We start from the raw sequence: 13,739 nt of genomic DNA on the forward strand, positions 1-13,739 counted from the left end.
ATTATGAGAGACATATTATACTAGTATACCGATATTTCTGGGTTAAGAGTTGTTACTGAGCCATGCTAGGTCATACTGTCATGTCATCACAGACTTTGCACTTCAATTCCCAAGATTCACTACAGCATACAAACAACACTTTCTTGTTCACAATCATCTGTTTACTGATCCTCACCTTCTCCTGTTCCCAGTTGCACCTTCACTCACAGTCCCCCTTTAAAAAACACTCACACTCACAAACGCTGTGAATTATACACTCAGTGTGCTTTACCTGTCATATCTGATATCGCTTTTAGATTTCTCCCTACTCCAAGCTGTTTGTTGATCGCCTGACCTGTGCCTGTTGTTTTTGACCTTGAAACCTGTCTATCAAATTGTATCCTCTGCCTTTGTGTTAATAAATCTGCTTTACCTGTAAGTGCATCTGTCTCAGCCCCTCACTCATGACACTTACTTATTCATGTCAATTCAAGAGTTTGGAAGCTTTTATTGTCATTTTAACCATTTATAGCTTATGCAGTGCATAGTGTGCAAACAGTGCAAGACAGGTATGTCTGGGTTTAAAGTTGTTACTGAGCCACTCCAATTCCCAAGATTTATAGAGACGAGTATCTGAGATTAGGTTTTCAGACATCCACTTCCACTTCTATACATACTGTACTTCAATGATAATTGAATAATTCTCTATATAAATAATACTCTATTTTCAAAAATCCTAAGCATGGTAGCTCTGTGTATGCTGAGTATGTTTTAGTCATGTGACTTTTTTACATACAGTCAGATTTCAGCATTTTTAAGAGACTGGGCTCATTTTAAAAACTACAAAAATAAGACCAGCTAAGCATGAAATGGTTAAGGATATGGTATATATAAAAAAAAATTTTTTTTGTTTTTTTAAAAAAAAAATCTTATTAAAAAAGGCCCAGATCACAATCACTCTAATTGCAGCTCTTGTTGCTCAAAATATTTTAATCTTACAGATAATATAAGCACTGAATATCAAGGTCACACCAGCAAGAAATAAATTAGACTTTTAGAGTTTAGAGTTGGTCAAGGATTGTTAATTTGTTATTTTATGTTAAATGTGAATCATTTCATTGTTAAAAGGCTCTTATTGAAATCGAAAACTCTTAACCACAACCTGTTTTTCTGTAGCAGATTATAAGAAGCATTTTCACACCTAATCGTCTTTACTCATACTATACCTTTTTTAGTGACCTAATGGTGGCCTGGTCTTCATGAGAGAGCTTCAGCGCCGTCTCCACTTGGACAGAGCTGGAGCTTATCTCTGCATTCAGCGCTTGGCACCTTGTCATCAGCCTTTTTTCATTCTCGTGTGACTTCTTCAGGGCAGTGATGACCTTTTCATATTTCAATTTGAACTTCTCCATATGCTTCCATTCTTCTCCATGTTCTACCAGTTCATCCAATACATCCTGGAACTCCTTCTCCAATGCTGTAAATGACTGCTCCTCTATCTCTGGCTTCTGGGCACATAAAAAGGAATTGCAAGCTTATTTTTAAGCTTATTAAGCAATCCACTAACAGTGATGCAGTGACCTTTAGAAGATTTCTTTAAGAAAGACCATGAAACTACATATAATAAATTGCTTCAAAACATGAAACATAGAATGTTGCTCAGGATAACATGTTAATGTGTCATCAATTTTATTCAGGCGACGGTAGGCGTACAGTGTTCTAATGCGTTGCCGATAAGCTTGAATACAATTTTCTTGAAATCCACTTATTGAAATGGGATTTAATAGGCTCACTATAGATAGATAGATAGATAGATAGATAGATAGATAGATAGATAGATAGATAGATTAAAATGGTCATTAAAATGGTTGTTAGGGTGTTTGATTTAATAGAAACAAAGCATAGACATTTTGGAAACTCAAACAGTATCCCAACAATTGATACCTAAATTCATCCCAGTTTATAAAACACGCAAGCTTCATGTAAAAAATGCAGTATTTTTGTTTTTTGTTTTGTTTTTGTATTCTTTTAGAAGTAGACAGTAAAATGGTTTTCTATAAAGCTGAAGGTTTCTTCTTTTTTTTTTTAAAAATACACCAAACAGGCATAACATTATGACCACCTGCCTAGTATTGTGTTGGTCCCTCGTTTGCTGCTAAAACAGCCCTGACCCGTCATGCACTGTGCATTCTGACACCTTTCTATCAGAACCAGCATTAACTTCTTTAGCAATCTGAGCAAAAGTAGCTCATCTTTTGGATCGGACCACACGGGCCAGCCTTCGCTCCCCACGTGCATCAATGAGCCTGATCCAGTCGTCTAGCCATCACAATTTTGCCCTTGTCAAACTCGCTCAAATCCTTACGCTTGCCCATTTTTCCTGCTTCTAACATCAACTTTGAGGACAAAATGTTCACTTGCTGCCTAATATATCCCACCCACTAACAGGTGCCATGATGAGGAGATCATCAGTGCTATTCACTTCACCGCTCACTGGTCATAATGTTATGCCTGATCGGTGTAGATGGTCTTTCTGACAAGGGAACTGTATGAGTCTTGATCTCACTTGATAGTTTTGGTAGATTAAGCTTTTTATATTAAGCATTTCAACTCTAAGAAGAGAAATTTTAAAAGAGAAATGTTTTAAAAGAGAGACAAATTTGCTTACGATTGCAATCCATGACACAGTTAGCCTGTCTGCATTTCAGACTTTAGGATCGTTTAGGTTTAGGTATATACAGTACATTTGAAGCTAAACTGTCTTTGCTATTGCTGTTTTTTTTGTTAAATAAATGTAAAAATAAACCTTTAATAGATTAAGCTAATTCAAAGCCGCACTACTTTACCGTTACGCTGCTCATTTCTGACTTGTACAGAATCACGCTTCATATAAAACCGTTTAAATTGTTATGAATTAAGTTTATTTTGACTATCCGTGGAAATTCTGTGTAATCGGTTAGCATTTTGAACAATTTTATCCTACCTCCATCGTGTAAGTTTTCTGTGTCGCTTCCATAATGGTTGTCGCTCAATCCAAGATAAACGTGAAGTAACGCCGTCACGGAATCTCATTGCTATGCAACCGCACGAAGCCCCGCCCCTTTTTAGAATTAGACTCAGAATTCGGAATCGGAATTTCGATGACGTTTATTGCCGTGGCAGCAAAGGGTTAGCAAACGTCACTTTACAGTACTAGGGCTTTGTCTTGGTGTCACGTGCAAACATATACACAGATATGAAATGTGTGCACAGTTTTAGAATAAAACTAGAGAAAGAAATCAAACTAGATTGTTGCATTTCCCGAGGAAAATGCGTGTGATTGCCGAAAGCAAAGCTGCTTAAACTATTGCAAGACATTCTCAAATAATATGCACAAGCTAGTCACAGTTAAAATATCAAGTCAAAACGAGCTAGTGTTTGCGCTCTGCTTAAATGTCCATAGGGAAACGGGGAAATGAACCATGTGACCATGTCAAAACTCGGGGGAGGGCTCCCTCTGCTGCTCAGATTCCCATTGAGACACAGTTCATATCAAATAAAATATAATACTTGAATAGTATGAAAAGTAATAGTACAGCAAGCACAACATTTTAGTGTTGGAAGCATGCTTCTAGCTATTATTGTTTAGGACTAGTAGCGCACCCAGGAAACGGAATAATAATAATAATAATAATAATAATAAATAGTGAAGATAACAAGAGTGTGCTTTCACAATCACACTAATAATAAACAAACAAACAAATAAATAAATTAATAAATTAATTAATTGATAATAATAATAATAATAATAATAATAATAATAATAAATAGTGACGATAACAAGTGTTATTACTAAATACAGTATACAGAAAGTGACTTTGCATAAGTAAAAAGTAAAAGTGACTGTCCAAACACATATACAGATATGAAGTATGTACACAATCTAGAATGAAATAAATATTGTATACAGAAGTATGAGTTTGCATGAAAACTAGTGCAATTTAGAATGTGAAAGTGACTGTCCATAGGTTTTTGAAGGGGAGGGGTAATCTGGGGGTAAGTGGGGCACTGTTCAGCAGGCTGACTGCAGTGGGGAAGAAACTGTTCTTGTGGTGTGAGGTCCTGGTCCTGATGGACCGGAGCCTCTTGCCAAAGGGGAGGGACTGATAGAGTTCTTTTCCCGGATGAGAGGGGTTTGGCTGCGATCTTGGCTGCACGTCTCCGGGTCCTGGAGATGCACAGCTCCTGGAGAGATGGGAGACTGCAGCCAATCACCTTCTCAGCAGAGTGGATGACACACTGCAGCTTGGCCTTGTCCCTGGCTGTAGCTCCGGCAAACCAGACTGTGATGGGGGATGTGAGGATAGATTCGATGATGGCAGTGTAGAAGTTCACCAATATCTTTGAATGGAGGAGAAACTTCTTCAGCTGCCGCAGGAAATACATCCTCTGCTGAGCCTTCTTGGTGAGGGACATGATGTTCTGCTCCCACTTGAGCTCCTGGGTGATGGTGGTGCCCAGGAAGCGGAAGGACTCGACAGACATCACCCGAGAGTCACAGAGGATGACAGAGGGGAGGGGGGCTGGGTCCTTCCTGAAATCCACTATCATCTCCACTGTCTTGAGAGAGTTGAGCTCCAGGTTGTTCATGCTTCACCATGACATCAGAAGGTCCATCTCACTCCTGTAGGCCGACTCGTCCCCATCAGAGATGAAGCTGATGAGGGTGGTGTTGTCAGCAAATTTCAGGAGTTTGACAGACTGGTGACCAGATGTTGAGCTGTTGGTATACAGGGAGACTAGCAGAGGAGAAAGGACACAGCCTTGAGGGGATCCAGTGCTGATGTTCCTGGAGTCAGAGACATGCTTTCCCAGCCTCACAAACTGCCATCTCTCTGTCAGGAAGTCTGTGATCCAACTGCACATGGAGTCAGGCACATTCAGCTGGGAGAGCTTGTCTGTTGGCCAGGTGCCAGGTGCAGGTTGTTCACAGAGTGGGGGGCTTTATTCTTGCAATTGGTGATCACCTTAACAACAAACAACAACCGCTCACTTATTTCTTGTTATTTTTTATTTTTTTTTGTTGATCTTTACACTAGGTGGCAGCTTTACACAAATCATTGGTCAAATGAGCACGAGTCTCAAATCTTACATTCAATAACAACTCATACAGCCTGGACATTATGATTTTGGCTGTTTCAGTAACATGATCCTGAAATATAAAAAAAACAAGTGTTTACTAGTGTGGGAGTGTGGGATGGAGAATGCTGAAAGTGGCATCAGGTGATGTTACTGGTAATTGTAGTAACCAGTAAAGTACAACATTTAAAAACGTTAAAAACATTTACAAATAAAACATTTGCTACTTTTATGTTGTGCTGTTCCAGCAAATTAATAATAATAATAATAATAATGATAATAATAATAATAATAATAATAATACATACATACATACATACATACATACATACATACATACATACATAAAAGTACAGTGAAGACAGTAAAATTATAACCTTTATTTGTACAATTACAGCATTGCTGTTAACAGTTGCAGTTTAGCACATTTTAATCGGCAACTCAAATCAGCTTATTGTCCATTTTATAGTAAATTGTTTATAGTGTTGGTGTTCAAACTATAGACAGGTATCATATCTGCTTTATTTGTTGCATGCTGTATAGCATGTACAGCTACATATACTCACCAACCACTTTAACAGGAACACATATTCCAAAACTGGACAGATGATGACTTTGAAAGGGTTACCAGGCTTTCAGCTGTTTAGTTTCAGTGAGCCTGTGTCCACTGTAGACTCAGAGATGGCTGACATGTAAAACCTGAAGTAGTCTTCTGTTGTTGTAGCCCAGATTCAACGTGTTGTGCATTTTGAGTTGCATTTTTTTCTCACTGTGGATGTAAAGAGTGGTTGTTCAAGGAACTGTAGTATTCCTGTCAACTTAGACTGGCTTGGCCATTCTCCTTTGATAAGTGTTTCTGCCCACAGAACTGATACTCACTACATAACCTGACATGACATAACACTTCATTGATGGTCCAAATGTCTTCCAGGAGCATTCAAGATTCAAGAAGCTTTTTATTGTCATTTCAACCACATATAGCTGATGCAGTACATAGTGAAATGAAACAATGTTTCTCCAGGACTCTGGTGCTACATAAACATACAACATAAAGTTTAAACACAAAAAAAACAACACAGAGCTAGGACAGAAGTTTGTCCTAGCCACATAAAGTGCAAAGTGTGCAACTAGGTGCAAACAGAGCAAAGACAAGACAGTGCAAAAACAATAAGTACAAAAAGACAACACAAAAAACAGGACACTTAGCGCCGAAAAAGAGAACATGTGCAATGAAATGTAAAATGAAATGAAATAAAATGAAATGTACAACATTTGAGAACTGTAGAAAAAACAGGTAACTAATAATATATATGATTATAACATATATATGTATATATATAGCGGCCTGAAAACACGTATTGTGCAAAACTGCAGTAGCAGCAGCTGAGGTAGTGCAAATAGAAATAAATATAAATATAGCAGTGGATGAAATATTAACATTGAGGTAGTGCAATAAGTAATGAACAATATAAGTCTGTTCACACAGGTGAGAGAGAGAGAGAGAGAGAGAGAGAGAGTGTGTGTGTGTGTGTGTGTGTGTGAGAGAGAGAGAGAGAGAGAGAGAGAGAGAGAGAGAGAGTTTTGTGCATTCATACAAGAGAGTTTTGAGCATCCATACAAGACAAGGCAAAAACTTTTAAGAAATAAAAAAGAGGTGAGGCAGGTGGTTGGTGATGTTAATTGTTGATTTCGCTGTTCATGGTGGTGTTATTGTTGTTGCTGCTCTGACTGTTGTTGTTGTTGTTTTTTTTACATCATTGCAAACTCTAAGAAATGTGTGTAAAAATCCCAGGAGATCATCAGATCTGAAATATTGACCATACCACAGTCAAATGCACTGATATTACATTTTCCCCCATGCAGATGATTAATATGAACATAATTAAAAGCACTTGACCTGTTTAGATGTTCAGGAGTGCGTGTGTTCCTATTAAAGTGACCAGTGAGGGTATGAGGGTATAGATAGATAGATAGATAGATAGATAGATAGATAGATAGATAGATAGATAGATAGATAGATTAAAATGGTCATTAAAATGGTTGTTAGGGTGTTTGATTTAATAGAAACAAAGCATAGACATTTTGGAAACTCAAACAGTATCCCAACAATTGATACCTAAATTCATCCCAGTTTATAAAACACGCAAGCTTCATGTAAAAAAAATACAGTATTTTTGTTTTTTGTTTTGTTTTTGTATTCTTTTAGAAGTAGACAGTAAAATGGTTTTCTATAAAGCTGAAGGTTTCTTCTTTTTTTTTAAAAATACACCAAACAGGCATAACATTATGACCACCTGCCTAATATTGTGTTGGTCCCCCTTTTGCTACCAAAACAGCCCTGACCCGTCATGCACTGTGTATTCTGACACCTTTCTATCAGAACCAGCATTAACTTCTTCAGCAATTTGAGCAACAGTAACTCATCTGTTGGATCGGACCACACGGGCCAGCCTTCTCTCCCCACATGCATCAATGAGCCTTGGTGTCCCCTGGTCCTGTCACTGGTTCACCACTGTTCCTTCCTTGGACCACTTTTGATAGATACTGACCACTGCAGACCGGGAACACCCATCAAGAGCTGCACTTTTGGAGATGCTCTGATCCAGTTGTCTAGCCATCACAATTTGGCCCTTCTCAAACTGGCTTAAATTCTTACGCTTGCCCATTTTTCCTGCTTCTAACACATCAACTTTGAGGACAAAATGTTCACTTGCTGCCTAATATATCCCACCCACTAACAGGTGCCATGATTCAGATTCAAGATTCATGATGAGTAAATGACCTGTCAGACTCACCTGTCAGTGCTCATAATGTTATGCAACTTAACTCTAGGGAAATGTTTTGCCTAATAAGGATTGCTGGGAAATTGTAATAAATACCCAGATTATTATTACACACATTTTAATATATGACATGCTAAACATGCCTAAAAATATTGAGAACCGTGATATATACAGCATATGTTTGTTTATAGGCAACAATCTCTGTAAATGGGGTGTACTTATAAATGTCATCTAACGCATCAATTCCCCATGTCTGTAGAGATAAATACAGTCCGCTTCTCCCATAGGGGATTTTATACTGACACGTGTCCAATCCCATTTATGGTTACTGCAATCAAGACAGCTTGGGAACGAATAGTCCGGATCAGATAGGCAGGAAAAAAAGGGCAAAACAGCGCATTTTTTTCTTTTCCCTTCCCATGTCAGGTCGCTCTCTTCAGTGCCTGCTCGTCAGTAGAGTAGAGAGCGCGCCTCCGACACCCTGCTAATCGCGCACTTCCGGATCATCACTGACGATCGCGTTTATTCTCCAGACTCCTAAAGAGTGCTCGAGAGGACGTAACTTGCATCTAGCGTTTCATTTCTTCACGATCTGAAGCTCCGGGAGACTGCTATCACCTCTCAGTCATGGGAAACAGCGTGTCCGGCATCCCACCGCTTCAGAGAGGACATCACAACAGATTTCACAGACTTCACAACTCCCATAAAGGTCGGTAACTTTGCTGTAAATTCTCACAAGATGACTGAACACCTCTTTAACCTACCCAGGTGGATGCTATCATCTCCAAGTTTCCAAGTCTTTTCAGCGTAAATACGTTTAATCTGACTTTTTTTTCTTTTCTTTTTTTATTTGTGCATGATTTCATGAATCTCGGTAGAGATTGATCTGATTTTTTGTTTCTTTTTTTTTTATCTGCTTCTTTACTTCCTTACCATGACAACTTGTTGCATGCATTGTGGATTATGTTAATCCAGTGGTGCTGAAGGACAGCGCTCGCGCTGGGGGGTGGAGGTGGGGGGTGTAAACGAGACAAAGGTTGCACATATGGCCACGTTTCCAAGTAATAATATGCAGGACACTTGCTGTCTTTGGACCTTAAGTGCAAAGATATAACACTTTACTCATTCTGGAACAGTTTAGAAGATACGGTTGATAACGATCATGTCTTGTATGTTTTATGGAGTTTTACCGTTTGTTATGCTACTCTGCTGGCTTAAAATGCTGTCTTAAATATAACTCTAATTGAGTCATCTGAGTCCTGAGCTCAAGTTACTGTCTGTAGTGTCTGTGTGGGTTTCATGCCGGGTTCTTCAGTTTCATCCTTCCTCCCAAAAACAAGCATGTAAGTGAATTATTGACTTTTAATCACCCTTCAGTGTAAAAGAGTGTGTGCATAGTGTAATGTGATAGACTGCCATTTCATCTGGGACATATTCCTGCCTCATAATAATCACAATTCTGTCCAGGATTACTAAACATATCCTGTTTAAGACATAAAACATATGCTGGGTTAATTTGACTATACACACTATTGAGTTGTGTTGAACCAGGTGTGTTGCTCCAGGATCCCTGGTTCAATCCTGAGTTTATTTGTTTGTTTTTCAGTGCTGAGTTTTCTGGATGTTTATATGAGTTTCCTCTGTGTTTTTTCACTTTTCCTCTACATACCAAAAACATACATGTAGGTAGACTGGAAATTTTATCTCTTGGTGTGAATGGGTGTGAACAGTACCCTGCAATGGACAGGTATCCTATCTATGGTGAATGCTTCTGGGATTGGATCTGGCTCCTCCTTGAACATGACCTCAGATGTTGTGTAAGTTGGTTAAACCTTGAAACAAACGCTTATTTGCTGGTCAATTTAATGCACAAATGTAGTCAAGAAAATGGATTAAGTTTAAGTTTTTAATACATATAAATTTCAATATCCAAATTTTGTCATTACAATTGGAGTTAACCCCTTTTACCAGTACACTGCTATTTCATTTAACCTGCAGAATGGAAACTGACTTATCAGACATTTCCAATCAGTATAAACAGATGAAATGTTTTATTGTTGCAAGTCTGGACAGTGTTGGCTTTCAGTGTTTTTTTGTTTGTTTTTTTTTTTTTTTTTTTACCTTTTTTTAGTTGAAGATAACGTCTTCAAATCTTAGATGCTTATGAACAAGCACTTGGGGCTACATCTCAGAGAGCAATAATAGGTTTGATATTACCATTTACTCTGAAGATAGAAACATTTGTGTGGAAAAAGAACTAACCATTTTTTAAAAACTTTTCTATGAAAAATATTGCCTCTACTAGGCTTAAAGCCTTGAGTGCCTACTTTCTTTAACCACCACTGTGGAATATGACAAAATAAAGAATTTCAATACTGGACATGGAAACAACCAAAACCAAAAAGATCACATAACAAATTCACATAACTCAATCAGGCTATCACACTGCAGGATATAGCAGTTACTGTAGAGGGATGAATGAAAGGATGACTGAAGCTTGCTTTTACTGTTCTTGCTTTTATATCGCAACTATTTCACTAGGCCCATGCTTAAAAAAGAACCTTTAATTTGGTTTTACTTCTTATCTTTGCTCTCAGGTATGAATTCTACATGGCTTTGTGGTTCCCCCGATTGATGTTGTAGCTAGAAACCTGATGGGACTTTCATTATGCTTTTATTTCATTATGCTAATTTAAACTGAATAAACATGATGATTTGAAACAAATGTTTTTTGTCTGTTCTGATATTCCACTTTGTGTAGTAGTGAAAAAGATGCTTGTTAAAATTCTGTAGGACTTTTTATTTATTTATTTTTCTTAGCATTGAGAATGAATTGTGAAGACCATGTGGCTGACTTGTGAAGTCCCTCTGAATTATATATTAGCAGACGTTGGATTCTGAACACGGTCCTGCTGGCAGACATAATGATAATTGTGGCCTTCGTTAGCATGTAGTCATTATGTTGAAATGACGATGTGACAGAGGGAGGACTGATGAGTAGAGGCTTTAACGAGACACTCCGATATTTTATTCTATTAGCTTATGGAGTCAGGAACACAGATCTCTCAGAGGTTAATACTTTGGAAGTTTCCGTCCATGCAGTAGGGCATGAAGCAGCATCAATCATTTATTAAACTAATGACAACATCTATATATATGATAATAGGTTTCCTATGCACATATGTCCTTCTTTCTCATTTAAATGGCATGTGAGTACTAACTCAGTATTGTACCATTTATTCTAATGCAAGTTAAATGAAAGGAACTATAAAAAGCAGACTATGTAATTTACTTTGGATTCTATATCTGCTTGTATAAGGGTGTGTGTCTATGTGTTTCATGGAAACATCAAGTATACACCGATCAGGCATAACATTATGAGCAGTGACAGGTGAAGTGAGTAACACTGATTATCTCCTCATCATGGCACCTGTTAGTGGGTGGGATATATTAGGCAGCAAGTGAACATTTTGTCCTCAAAGTTGATGTGTTAGAAGCAGGAAAAATGGACAAGCGTAAGGATTTGAGCGAGTTTGACAAGGGCCAAATTGTGACCAAAAACTGCAGCTCTTGTGGGGTGTTCCCGGTCTGCAGTGGTCAGTATCGATCAAAAATTGTCCAAGGAAGTAACAGTGGTGAACTGGCGACAGGGTCTTGGGCGGCCAAGGGTCACTGATGCATGTGCGGAGTGAAGGCTGGCCCGTGTGATCCGATCCAACAGACGAGCTACTGTCAGATTGCTAAAGAAGTTAATGCTGGTTCTGAACCAACACAATATTAGGCAGGTGGTCATAATCTTTTGCCTGGTCGGTGTATATAGACACCAAACACAGATATCAAAAACAAGCTTAAAAGGATTATTTTAAGGATATTTTTCTGCCTGTATAATCGTTTATCTTATCTAATGTAAGTTCTGTTTCTTAAATAGGTTAGGGCTAAAATTGCATGGACGTTTTACAGAAACTTTGATTCACTTGAATAAGTTTTATAAAGTACGGTGCAAATCATTGACATTTAGTTGTGCTTTTAAATTAAAAGTTAATATCAAATATGCATTTTATTAATTTACATCAAATTATTTTCAGTTATTTGCAAGTTTGCAGTATTAGTTTCAGGACATGTTAAAAAAAGTAACTCAGTTGTCAAAAAAAGTTTTGTCATGTGTTCTTTTTTTGTACTTTGACTGCAGGCCCATTGAATTAACACATAATATATTTTTCTGTCTTGCCAGTCCATACATGACAGGGATGGAGTTACTGCACAAATCTGTGAGAGAATCTTAAAAATGTTTGTTTTGTTAAAGCATATATGACTAAAGTGAAAATTGTAACATTAGTAAGAACAATATGTTTATATTTATATATAGTGGATAAAAAATCATTTGGTTGTGATAGGTTCTGAGCTTTAAATTACATTTTCCCCTGATCTGAATAACACAACCTACCACATGAAAGCTGTGAATTAATTTCAATAAAAAAAATAATAAATAAATTAAAAATAAATAAATAAATAAAATGAGCGTTTCAAGAACTGAACAACTTTTCTAAGCACACACCCCCAGACTGGAGGTGTCCATCAAGTTTAGAGTCCATAAGATTTTTGCTTATGAATTTTCAATTATGTCCGACTAAGCTCCAAAACTTCCATTTGTTCAACCCACTCCATGATACATTTACATTTCTGGAATTTGTCAGACACCCTTATACAGAGTGACTTATACAACTGAGCAATTGAGGGTTAAGGGCCAACACCTTAACCCCTAAGTTACCACCTCATGGTAGATTTTGCTTTATTCTTAACCAATTAGTCAAGTTGTTGTTAATAATATAATTTCTAATGACACTATGATGTATGACTTTTCTGATGTTCTGTATTACATCAGAAAAGTCTGCAAAATATAATCATTTTCACTCGGGTGAACAAACTTTTGGACCCTGCTTTATGTGTATTTGTGCATGTTGGAGAATGTATGTGCGTGAGGATTCTTCAATGGATAGTTCTTAACTTCCTGAAGAGATTTAAATGGAGCCCCTGTCTGATAAACACTCTGTCGTGTTCCATCTACAGGTTTTTATGGTTTAATAGTCTTTATTCTTCATCTGTGTGTGTGTGTGTGTGTGTGTGTGTGTGCGTGCTGAAAATGGCAGCTATATCCTCCTAGCCGGGTTCTCTTTGACAACACACCATAGCATGTACCGTTCCCATGGTGATTGCTTTTAAGTGTAATGGCAGAGCACTAATAACAGGAAATAGTGGGCTAAAGATGAACAGAGCTGCGTGTTTGTGATTCCAAAAGCACACTCATACTTCTTCTTCTCTTTTTTCTTCTTCTTCTACTTTTTCTTTTTTTTTTTCTTTTTCTAAATAACAAACCATATAATTTAGTCTCATCATTGTGTGCCTCTCTCCAGCTATAATCTATTTATGTGTTCTGCCCTTTCTCTCCATAATACAATAGTCTTACATCAAATTGCAGGTTCCATTAAGAAAAGAGATTGCTGTGTTAGTTTTTTCCACTTCTGATTTCTTATACTAAAATTATGTCAAATGTTCGAATGCTAAAGTTTTTCATGAGGAAGAGAAGAAAGGCTCTTTGCTAATTTTTATCTAGTTATCATAACAGGTTAGTTAGCAGTCCTGTTTAATGTGTCCAAATCTCTCTCTCTCTCTCCCTCTAAGGGTCAGGCTTTACTGTTAGGTCCTAAAAAAAGAGCTAGGGCTTCTTTTCTCATTCATCATTTCCTATCAGTGTTCATTGCCATATTAATGAGAAATGTAAATCTAGAGATAATGGAGACTAAAAGTTGGACTCAAAGTTGCAGAAAGCGACGCAGATATAGAATGATTTACAGCAAAAAC

At 37.5% G+C, this 13,739-nt stretch overlaps 2 protein-coding genes and 1 long non-coding RNA gene across 3 annotated transcripts in view; 2 read left to right on the forward strand and 1 right to left on the reverse strand.

Annotated features, from left to right (window-relative positions):
• LOC131346694 (cilia- and flagella-associated protein 58-like) overlaps nucleotides 1–4,608 on the reverse strand; it is a 31,418-nt gene extending 26,810 nt beyond the window's left edge. Inside the window, exons 1-3 of the mRNA XM_058380270.1 lie at nucleotides 4,028–4,608; nucleotides 2,546–2,591; nucleotides 1,206–1,487 (exon numbers count right to left, since the gene is read on the reverse strand). Of these exons, the coding sequence (XP_058236253.1) occupies nucleotides 1,206–1,487; nucleotides 2,546–2,591; nucleotides 4,028–4,608 (909 nt within the window). The remainder of the gene's footprint in view (nucleotides 1–1,205; nucleotides 1,488–2,545; nucleotides 2,592–4,027) is intronic.
• A 3,646-nt stretch (nucleotides 4,609–8,254) lies between these two features.
• neurl1aa (neuralized E3 ubiquitin protein ligase 1Aa) overlaps nucleotides 8,255–13,739 on the forward strand; it is a 91,041-nt gene continuing 85,556 nt past the window's right edge. The window contains exon 1 of the mRNA XM_058380187.1: nucleotides 8,255–8,589. Within this exon, the coding sequence (XP_058236170.1) occupies nucleotides 8,508–8,589 (82 nt within the window). The 5' untranslated portion in view covers nucleotides 8,255–8,507. The remainder of the gene's footprint in view (nucleotides 8,590–13,739) is intronic.
• LOC131346648 (uncharacterized) lies at nucleotides 8,912–11,221 on the forward strand. The gene is made up of 3 exons (XR_009203655.1): nucleotides 8,912–9,223; nucleotides 9,567–9,697; nucleotides 10,478–11,221. It is a non-coding gene; the product is annotated as an uncharacterized LOC131346648 (long non-coding RNA).

Source organism: Hemibagrus wyckioides, linkage group LG26, assembly GCF_019097595.1.
Source record: "Hemibagrus wyckioides isolate EC202008001 linkage group LG26, SWU_Hwy_1.0, whole genome shotgun sequence".
NCBI lineage: Eukaryota > Metazoa > Chordata > Actinopteri > Siluriformes > Bagridae > Hemibagrus > Hemibagrus wyckioides.